We start from the raw sequence: 11,722 nt of genomic DNA on the forward strand, positions 1-11,722 counted from the left end.
TGAGCTGAACCAGCTCTCACACTCTGAAGACCACCTCCACCTCCTCCAGAACTTCACCTCCATCAACACAGGGTGGAGACCCACCAAGGACTGGACAAAGGTCAATGTCCATCAGTCTTCACATGTGGGAACTGTGAGGACAGCTGTGTCTCAGCTGGAGAAGACACTCAGTCAAGAGATGAAGAAGCAGCTGTGTGATGTTGAGCTGAAAATCATCCAGAAATATGAGGTGGATGTAACTCTGGACCCTGATACAGCACATCCTGAACTCATCCTGTCTGAGGATGGAAAACAAGTGAGTGATGGAAACGTAAGGAATAATGTCCCTGACAACACAGATAGATTCTCTGATTGTGTCTGTGTCTTAGGACAACAAAGCTTCTCCTCAGGAAGGTTTTACTATGAGGTCCAGGTTGGAGGGAAGACTGCCTGGGTAATAGGAGTGGTCAGAGAGTCCATCAACAGGAAGGGGTGGACCTATATGAGTCCCAACAATGGTTACTGGACTATATGGTTGAGGAATGGAAATGAGTACGGGGCTAAAGCTGGCCCTGCTGTCCTCCTCCCTGTAAGAGAGGAGCTCCAGAAAGTGGGAGTGTTTGTGGATTATGAGGAGGGTCTGGTCTCCTTTTATGATGTGGAGACCAGAGTAAATCTCTACTCTTTCACTGGCTGCTCCTTCACTGAGAGACTATATCCATTCTTCAGTCCATGTAATAATCATGGTGGTAGAAACTCTGCTCCTCTGATCATCTCTAACATGGATGCTGGTCTCGAGGAGGACGGAGGGAACATGTTCCCTCCATCTTCAAAAAGAAGAAAAACATGAAGTCTCTAGTAAATGATTAAACATAAATCCTGTTTATATTTCATATAGGCTAACTAAAGTCTACTGATGCAAAATTAAATGAAAAAAAATAAGAAAATAATCAATAAACTAAAATAAATGGTGTTTATATCTCATATTAAGCTATAGTTCCACCTGTGCATTAATGGAAAAAAAGAGAAAGATAAATAAAAATAAGGAAAAAGTGTTAAGGATTATATCATTGGTTCTCAAAGTGGGGTCCGGGGACCCTCAGGGGTCCTTGAGGGAGTTCCAGGGGGTCCCCAGCTAAATGATAGTTAGGAACCAAAATGGATCCTTATGGGTCTGTAACTCAGAGAGTGTACACATGGAACCAAAATGGACCTGTTAGGGTACAATGTCAGAGTTAAATTAACATTGATTTTACAATATGAATTGGTGGTCCCAGAGATAGAAATGCCATTAACACTTTGGTTGCTACACAATCCAGCAATGCCTATTTATCCGGTGCTACGGGGTTAACATTGAATGAAGGACCTTTTCCGGGGCCCACAGCAAAATGTTCTCTTATAGCGAGAATCACACCGCATACATCAAAAGAAAGATTAACTTGTCCACTTCAATAAAAATGTTTTACCATCTTCCATTCTGGAGATATTGACCTTTTTGTAACACCTGCTTTTGCCTGAAAGTGATTATCTTGAACAGAAAGCAGAGTTATGGAAGGTTTAAAGTCACAGACATTGACAGGCAGATATACAAATGAACACAACAAATATGCTATACATCCTATACACCGAATGAAAGCCCTGAATGTGTACCTTTACGAGGAAAACAGTACACATTGATCCCATCTACAGTTTGTCAGTAATTGGTTATTGAATGCAGCTTGCGCCCACCAGAGATAACTTTAGAGAAGACATGGACCTGAACTAAATATTCACAAAATAAGGCCTATAGCGACATATATACATACTATATACCGAAAGAAAGAACAGACTCTGCATTCATAAGAAAAATAATTACATTTATCACATCTACCGTTCGCCAGTTAATTGACTGTTGAAGTACAAGTAAGTAAGTTCAGTACATCTTGATATAAACGACTGAGGCAGAAAATCATGTATACCTTTTTATTTCAGTTTGGTCTGTGGTGCCCACATTATCAGTGGCTTTTACTGCAGTAATCATACTGTTACAGTGATATATCAGAGTTTTTACTGTAGTAAGCATACAGTGAGCCAGACACTATACTTTGAAGCCCAGCCTCCCACACCAAAGCATCATTCCCTTGTCTGTACAAATGTTCTGAGGGTGTCAACATCTCCTGGAGCTTGGCCAACAGGTAGTCCCACCACTGGCCTCACTGTGTGCAGTTTGTCTGCCTTGTTACCTGAACCATTGTCCGAGAAGTGAAGGAACCGGAACCGGAGCAGGAGCTGAAAAACGATCACCCGCCATGGTCTTGTTGAAAAACGGGTTAGCAAGAACCTCAGAGTGTCCCAATGCAGCTCCAACTTGGGCTTGACGATGACCTCAGGGAATACTGGACGAGGACGTCCAACTCCACACTCTTGTGTGCCAGCTCTGAGGGACAACAATGTACACATTTAGCAGATGCTCTTAGTCCAGAGAAATTTACAGTAAGCAAGAACACATGGTAGAGGGAAAACAATGTGGTCCTTGTAGATTAGCTATTTTCAAATGGCCTAAATGCATATAGGACTGTAGTGGTTAGGTGGGTGTGATCAATTGGCTAACATGGTGACGGGGTGCACAGCATATGTCAGAACATGCCAGATCCATATCCATACACACTGAGTATTTACACTCCATATATGGAGCTGTCCGACGTATCCAACTGACCTATCCAAGTCTGACATCACACACTCCATATTTGGGCGTTGGGTTGATCTAGAGCTCCATATATGGAGACGGCAGAGACGTCTAGTGCTGATTACATCATGCTGATGTAAAACAACTCCATATATGGATATGTAGACACGTGACTCATGGTGACATCAGCGAGATGTGACGTAGCATCCATCAGAGCTCTATATAGTTTAGAGAGAAGCAGTGTTTCTCTCCAAGACAGCACTTACTGTAGTTCTCACCACTTCAACCTGACGCTTCCTCCACTTTCACTTTGATTCTCAGCGGTGTAGAAATGGCGTCCGCCAGCGGTCTCCTGTCTGAAGAGCACTTCCTGTGTTCCATCTGTATGGATGTGTTCACTGATCCAGTCGCCACTCCGTGTGGACACAACTACTGCAAAGCCTGTATCACACGTTACTGGGACACTAGTGATGTGTGCAAGTGTCCACTGTGTGCAAAGATCTTCAATGAGAGACCAGACGTATCTGTCAATACTTTGGTTTCTGAGATGGTTCAACAGTTCAGGAGCAACAAGTTGAAAGAAGAATATGAAGCAAAGACTGAGGCTGAAATCCAGCAGATGATCCAGGAGAGACGAGTGAAGATTCAGGAGGTCAAACGTTCAGTAGAGCTCAGCAGGAAAGATGCAGACACAGTGATAGCCGTCAGTGTGCAGGTCTTCACTGCTCTGATCAGCTGTATTCAGAGAAGCCAGGCTGAGCTCATTGGTGTGATTGAAGAGAAGCAGAAAGCAACAGAGAAACAGGCTGAAGGCTTCATTGAAGATCTGAAACAGGAAGTCAATCAGTTAGAGAAGAGAAGCTCTGAGCTGAACCAGCTCTCACACTCTGAAGACCACCTCCACCTCCTCCAGAACTTCACCTCCATCAACACAGGGTGGAGACCCACCAAGGACTGGACAAAGGTCAATGTCCATCAGTCTTCACATGTGGGAACTGTGAGGACAGCTGTGTCTCAGCTGGAGAAGACACTCAGTCAAGAGATGAAGAAGCAGCTGTGTGATGTTGAGCTGAAAATCATCCAGAAATATGAGGTGGATGTAACTCTGGACCCTGATACAGCACATCCTGAACTCATCCTGTCTGAGGATGGAAAACAAGTGAGTGATGGAAACGTAAGGAATAATGTCCCTGACAACACAGAGAGATTCTCTGATTGTGTCTGTGTCTTAGGACAACAAAGCTTCTCCTCAGGAAGGTTTTACTATGAGGTCCAGGTTGGAGGGAAGACTGCCTGGGTAATAGGAGTGGTCAGAGAGTCCATCAACAGGAAGGGGTGGACCTATATGAGTCCCAACAATGGTTACTGGACTATATGGTTGAGGAATGGAAATGAGTACGGGGCTAAAGCTGGCCCTGCTGTCCTCCTCCCTGTAAGAGAGGAGCTCCAGAAAGTGGGAGTGTTTGTGGATTATGAGGAGGGTCTGGTCTCCTTTTATGATGTGGAGACCAGAGTAAATCTCTACTCTTTCACTGGCTGCTCCTTCACTGAGAGACTATATCCATTCTTCAGTCCATGTAATAATCATGGTGGTAGAAACTCTGCTCCTCTGATCATCTCTAACATGGATGCTGGTCTCGAGGAGGACGGAGGGAACATGTTCCCTCCATCTTCAAAAAGAAGAAAAACATGAAGTCTCTAGTAAATGATTAAACATAAATCCTGTTTATATTTCATATAGGCTAACTAAAGTCTACTGATGCAAAATTAAATGAAAAAAAATAAGAAAATAATCAATAAACTAAAATAAATGGTGTTTATATCTCATATTAAGCTATAGTTCCACCTGTGCATTAATGGGAAAAAAGAGAAAGATAAATAAAAATAAGGAAAAAGTGTTAAGGATTATATCATTGGTTCTCAAAGTGGGGTCCGGGGACCCTCAGGGGTCCTTGAGGGAGTTCCAGGGGGTCCCCAGCTAAATGATAGTTAGGAACCAAAATGGATCCTTATGGGTCTGTAACTCAGAGAGTGTACACATGGAACCAAAATGGACCTGTTAGGGTACAATGTCAGAGTTAAATTAACATTGATTTTACAATATGAATTGGTGGTCCCAGAGATAGAAATGCCATTAACACTTTGGTTGCTACACAATCCAGCAATGCCTATTTATCCGGTGCTACGGGGTTAACATTGAATGAAGGACCTTTTCGGGGGCCCACAGCAAAATGTTCTCTTATAGCGAGAATCACACCGCATACATCAAAAGAAAGATTAACTTGTCCACTTCAATAAAAATGTTTTACCATCTTCCATTCTGGAGATATTGACCTTTTTGTAACACCTGCTTTTGCCTGAAAGTGATTATCTTGAACAGAAAGCAGAGTTATGGAAGGTTTAAAGTTACAGACATTGACAGGCAGATATACAAATGAACACAACAAATATGCTATACATCCTATACACCGAATGAAAGCCCTGAATGTGTACCTTTACGAGGAAAACAGTACACATTGATCCCATCTACAGTTTGTCAGTAATTGGTTATTGAATGCAGCTTGCGCCCACCAGAGATAACTTTAGAGAAGACATGGACCTGAACTAAATATTCACAAAATAAGGCCTATAGCGACATATATACATACTATATACCGAAAGAAAGAACAGACTCTGCATTCATAAGAAAAAATAATTACATTTATCACATCTACCGTTCGCCAGTTAATTGACTGTTGAAGTACAAGTAAGTAAGTTCAGTACATCTTGATATAAACGACTGAGGCAGAAAATCATGTATACCTTTGTATTTCAGTTTGGTCTGTGGTGCCCACATTATCAGTGGCTTTTACTGCAGTAATCATACTGTTACAGTGATATATCAGAGTTTTTACTGTAGTAAGCATACAGTGAGCCAGACACTATACTTTGAAGCCCAGCCTCCCACACCAAAGCATCATTCCCTTGTCTATACAAATGTTCTGAGGGTGTCAACATCTCCTGGAGCTTGGCCAACAGGTAGTCCCACCACTGGCCTCACTGTGTGCAGTTTGTCTGCCTTGTTACCTGAACCATTGTCCGAGAAGTGAAGGAACCGGAACCGGAGCAGTAGCTGAAAAACGGTCACCCGCCATGGTCTTGTTGAAAAACGGGTTAGCACGAACCTCAGAGTGTCCCAATACAGCTCCAACTTGGGCTTGACGATGACCTCAGGGAATACTGGGCGAGGACGTCCAACTCCACACTCTTGTGTGCCAGCTCTGAGGGACAACAATGTACACATTTAGCAGATGCTCTTAGTCCAGAGAAATTTACAGTAAGCAAGAACACATGGTAGAGGGAAAACAATGTGGTCCTTGTAGATTAGCTATTTTCAAATGGCCTAAATGCATATAGGACTGTAGTGGTTAGGTGGGTGTGATCAATTGGCTAACATGGTGACGGGGTGCACAGCATATGTCAGAACATGCCAGATCCATATCCATACACACTGAGTATTTACACTCCATATATGGAGCTGTCCGACGTATCCAACTGACCTATCCAAGTCTGACATCACAAACTCCATATTTGGGCGTTGGGTTGATCTAGAGCTCCATATATGGAGACGGCAGAGACGTCTAGTGCTGATGACATCATGCTGATGTAAAACAACTCCATATATGGATATGTAGACACGTGACTCATGGTGACATCAGCGAGATGTGACGTAGCATCCATCAGAGCTCTATATAGTTTAGAGAGAAGCAGTGTTTCTCTCCAAGACAGCACTTACTGTAGTTCTCACCACTTCAACCTGACGCTTCCTCCACTTTCACTTTGATTCTCAGCGGTGTAGAAATGGCGTCCGCCAGCGGTCTCCTGTCTGAAGAGCACTTCCTGTGTTCCATCTGTATGGATGTGTTCACTGATCCAGTCGCCACTCCGTGTGGACACAACTACTGCAAAGCCTGTATCACACGTTACTGGGACACTAGTGATGTGTGCAAGTGTCCACTGTGTGCAAAGATCTTCAATGAGAGACCAGACGTATCTGTCAATACTTTGGTTTCTGAGATGGTTCAACAGTTCAGGAGCAACAAGTTGAAAGAAGAATATGAAGCAAAGACTGAGGCTGAAATCCAGCAGATGATCCAGGAGAGACGAGTGAAGATTCAGGAGGTCAAACGTTCAGTAGAGCTCAGCAGGAAAGATGCAGACACAGTGATAGCAGGCAGTGTGCAGGTCTTCACTGCTCTGATCAGCTGTATTCAGAGAAGCCAGGCTGAGCTCATTGGTGTGATTGAAGAGAAGCAGAAAGCAACAGAGAAACAGGCTGAAGGCTTCATTGAAGATCTGAAACAGGAAGTCAATCAGTTAGAGAAGAGAAGCTCTGAGCTGAACCAGCTCTCACACTCTGAAGACCACCTCCACCTCCTCCAGAACTTCACCTCCATCAACACAGGGTGGAGACCCACCAAGGACTGGACAAAGGTCAATGTCCATCAGTCTTCACATGTGGGAACTGTGAGGACAGCTGTGTCTCAGCTGGAGAAGACACTCAGTCAAGAGATGAAGAAGCAGCTGTGTGATGTTGAGCTGAAAATCATCCAGAAATATGAGGTGGATGTAACTCTGGACCCTGATACAGCACATCCTGAACTCATCCTGTCTGAGGATGGAAAACAAGTGAGTGATGGAAACGTAAGGAATAATGTCCCTGACAACACAGATAGATTCTCTGATTGTGTCTGTGTCTTAGGACAACAAAGCTTCTCCTCAGGAAGGTTTTACTATGAGGTCCAGGTTGGAGGGAAGACTGCCTGGGTAATAGGAGTGGTCAGAGAGTCCATCAACAGGAAGGGGTGGACCTATATGAGTCCCAACAATGGTTACTGGACTATATGGTTGAGGAATGGAAATGAGTACGGGGCTAAAGCTGGCCCTGCTGTCCTCCTCCCTGTAAGAGAGGAGCTCCAGAAAGTGGGAGTGTTTGTGGATTATGAGGAGGGTCTGGTCTCCTTTTATGATGTGGAGACCAGAGTAAATCTCTACTCTTTCACTGGCTGCTCCTTCACTGAGAGACTATATCCATTCTTCAGTCCATGTAATAATCATGGTGGTAGAAACTCTGCTCCTCTGATCATCTCTAACATGGATGCTGGTCTCGAGGAGGACGGAGGGAACATGTTCCCTCCATCTTCAAAAAGAAGAAAAACATGAAGTCTCTAGTAAATGATTAAACATAAATCCTGTTTATATTTCATATAGGCTAACTAAAGTCTACTGATGCAAAATTAAATGAAAAAAAATAAGAAAATAATCAATAAACTAAAATAAATGGTGTTTATATCTCATATTAAGCTATAGTTCCACCTGTGCATTAATGGGAAAAAAGAGAAAGATAAATAAAAATAAGGAAAAAGTGTTAAGGATTATATCATTGGTTCTCAAAGTGGGGTCCGGGGACCCTCAGGGGTCCTTGAGGGAGTTCCAGGGGGTCCCCAGCTAAATGATAGTTAGGAACCAAAATGGATCCTTATGGGTCTGTAACTCAGAGAGTGTACACATGGAACCAAAATGGACCTGTTAGGGTACAATGTCAGAGTTAAATTAACATTGATTTTACAATATGAATTGGTGGTCCCAGAGATAGAAATGCCATTAACACTTTGGTTGCTACACAATCCAGCAATGCCTATTTATCCGGTGCTACGGGGTTAACATTGAATGAAGGACCTTTTCCGGGGCCCACAGCAAAATGTTCTCTTATAGCGAGAATCACACCGCATACATCAAAAGAAAGATTAACTTGTCCACTTCAATAAAAAATGTTTTACCATCTTCCATTCTGGAGATATTGACCTTTTTGTAACACCTGCTTTTGCCTGAAAGTGATTATCTTGAACAGAAAGCAGAGTTATGGAAGGTTTCAAGTCACAGACATTGACAGGCAGATATACAAATGAACACAACAAATATGCTATACATCCTATACACCGAATGAAAGCCCTGAATGTGTACCTTTACGAGGAAAACAGTACACATTGATCCCATCTACAGTTTGTCAGTAATTGGTTATTGAATGCAGCTTGCGCCCACCAGAGATAACTTTAGAGAAGACATGGACCTGAACTAAATATTCACAAAATAAGGCCTATAGCGACATATATACATACTATATACCGAAAGAAAGAACAGACTCTGCATTCATAAGAAAAAATAATTACATTTATCACATCTACCGTTCGCCAGTTAATTGACTGTTGAAGTACAAGTAAGTAAGTTCAGTACATCTTGATATAAACGACTGAGGCAGAAAATCATGTATACCTTTTTATTTCAGTTTGGTCTGTGGTGCCCACATTATCAGTGGCTTTTACTGCAGTAATCATACTGTTACAGTGATATATCAGAGTTTTTACTGTAGTAAGCATACAGTGAGCCAGACACTATACTTTGAAGCCCAGCCTCCCACACCAAAGCATCATTCCCTTGTCTGTACAAATGTTCTGAGGGTGTCAACATCTCCTGGAGCTTGGCCAACAGGTAGTCCCACCACTGGCCTCACTGTGTGCAGTTTGTCTGCCTTGTTACCTGAACCATTGTCCGAGAAGTGAAGGAACCGGAACCGGAGCAGGAGCTGAAAAACGATCACCCGCCATGGTCTTGTTGAAAAACGGGTTAGCACGAACCTCAGAGTGTCCCAATACAGCTCCAACTTGGGCTTGACGATGACCTCAGGGAATACTGGGCGAGGACGTCCAACTCCACACTCTTGTGTGCCAGCTCTGAGGGACAACCATTTACACATTTAGCAGATGCTCTTAGTCCAGAGAAATTTACAGTAAGCAAGAACACATGGTAGAGGGAAAACAATGTGGTCCTTGTAGATTAGCTATTTTCAAATGGCCTAAATGCATATAGGACTGTAGTGGTTAGGTGGGTGTGATCAATTGGCTAACATGGTGACGGGGTGCACAACATATGTCAGAACATGCCAGATCCATATCCATACACACTGAGTATTTACACTCCATATATGGAGCTGTCCGACGTATCCAATTGACCTATCCAAGTCTGACATCACAAACTCCATATTTGGGCGTTGGGTTGATCTAGAGCTCCATATATGGAGACGGCAGAGACGTCTAGTGCTGATGACATCATGCTGATGTAAAACAACTCCATATATGGATATGTAGACACGTGACTCATGGTGACATCAGCGAGATGTGACGTAGCATCCATCAGAGCTCTATATAAAGGACGGCCGTCACTCCCTGAGTTTAGAGAGAAGCAGTGTTTCTCTCCAAGACAGCACTTAGTTCTCACCACTTCAACCTGATGCTTCCTCCACTTTCACTTTGATTCTCAGCGCTGTAGAAATGGCTTCCGCCAGCGGTCTCCTGTCTGAAGAGCACTTCCTGTGTTCCATCTGTATGGATGAGTTCACTGATCCAGTCGCCACTCCGTGTGGACACAACTACTGCAAAGCCTGTATCACACGTTACTGGGACACTAGCGATGTGTGCAAGTGTCCACTGTGTGCAAAGATCTTCAATGAGAGACCAGACGTATCTGTCAATACTTTTATTTCTGAGATGGCTCAACAGTTCAGGAGTCACAAGTTGAAAGAAGAATATGAAGCAAAGACTGTGGCTGAAATCCAGCAGATGATCCAGGAGAGACGATTGAAGATTCAGGTCAAACGCTCAGTAGAGCTCAGCAGGAAAGATGCAGACACAGTGATAGCCGTCAGTGTGCAGGTCTTCACTGCTCTGATCAGCTGTATTGAGAGAAGCCAGGCTGAGCTCATTGGTGTGGTTGAAGAGAAGCAGAAAACAACAGAGAAACAGGCTGAAGGCTTCATTGAAGATCTACAGCAGGAAGTCACTCAGTTAGAGAAGAGAAGCTCTGAGCTGAAACAGATTTCACACTCTGAAGACCACCTCCACCTCCTCCAGAACCTCACATCCAACAACACAGGGTGGAGACCCACCAAGGACTGGACAAAGGTCAATGTCTATCAGTCTTCATATGTGGAGACTGTGAGGACAGCTGTGTCTCAGCTGGAAAAGACACTCAGTCAAGAGATGAAGAAGCAGCTGTGTGATGTTGAGCTGAAAATCATCCAGAAATATGAGGTGGATGTAACACTGGACCCTGATACAGCACATCCCTACCTCATCCTGTCTGAGGATGGAAAACAAGTGAGTGATGGAAACATACTGAAGGATCTCCCAAACAACACAGAGAGATTCTCTAGATTTATCAATGTGTTAGGACAACAAAGCTTCTCCTCAGGAAGGTTGTACTATGAGGTTCAGGTTGGAGGGAAGACTGACTGGACAATAGGAGTGGTCAGAGAGTCCATCGACAGGAAAGGTGTTAAAACACTGAGACCCAACAATGGTTACTGGACCTTATTCTTGATGAATGGAAATGAGTACTGGGCTGCTGCTGGCCCTCCTATCCTCCTCCCTGTAAGAGAGGAGCTCCAGAAAGTGGGAGTGTTTGTGGATTATGAGGAGGGTCTGTTCTCCTTTTATGAGGTGGAGACCAGAGTAAATCTCTACTCTTTCACTGGCTGCTCCTTCACTGAGAGACTCTATCCATTCTTCAGTCCATGTAATAATGCTGGTGGTAGAAACTCTGCTCCTCTGATCATCTCTCCTGTCAACATGGACGCTGGGCTCGGGGAGGAGCGTGGTCTTCAAAAAGAAGAAAAACATGAAGTCTCCAGTAAATGATTTAAACATAAATCCTGTTTATATTTCATATAGGCTCCACACGTCTATTGATGCAAAAGAAAAACATCAATAAACTAAAATAAATGGTGTTTATATCTCATATTAAGCTATATTTCCTGTGCATTAATGCAAAAAAGCGAAAAGATAAATAAAATTAAGGAAAAAGTGTTATGAAGGATTATATAATACTGAGACCGAAAATCTTAAAACGTGAATAACTCTGTCCAATTCTAAGAAAAGATTATGTGATACACCGGGGCTCCACTGGGCGCGTCAGCGTCACGTCTCCGTCAGGGAATGTTCCCTTTTTAATCAATGAAGGGTGGCTCCACTGCCCGCGTTGCGT

General features: G+C 43.4%; 1 protein-coding gene across 1 annotated transcript; it reads left to right on the forward strand.

The window, feature by feature from the left end:
- Positions 1-6,484: 6,484 nt before the first annotated feature.
- On the forward strand, positions 6,485-11,376 carry LOC306917918 (uncharacterized protein; the record flags this gene model as incomplete). Its single annotated transcript, XM_079530817.1, has 4 exons — positions 6,485-6,595; positions 7,067-7,089; positions 10,713-10,836; positions 11,134-11,376. The coding sequence occupies 4 exons, from the start codon at positions 6,485-6,487 to the stop codon at positions 11,374-11,376; spliced, it is 501 nt and encodes a 166-aa protein (XP_079386943.1).
- Between the last annotated feature and the right edge of the window lie 346 nt (positions 11,377-11,722).

This window comes from Electrona antarctica, assembly GCF_951216825.1.
Source record: "Electrona antarctica genome assembly, contig: scaffold_599, whole genome shotgun sequence".
NCBI classification, from domain to species: domain Eukaryota; kingdom Metazoa; phylum Chordata; class Actinopteri; order Myctophiformes; family Myctophidae; genus Electrona; species Electrona antarctica.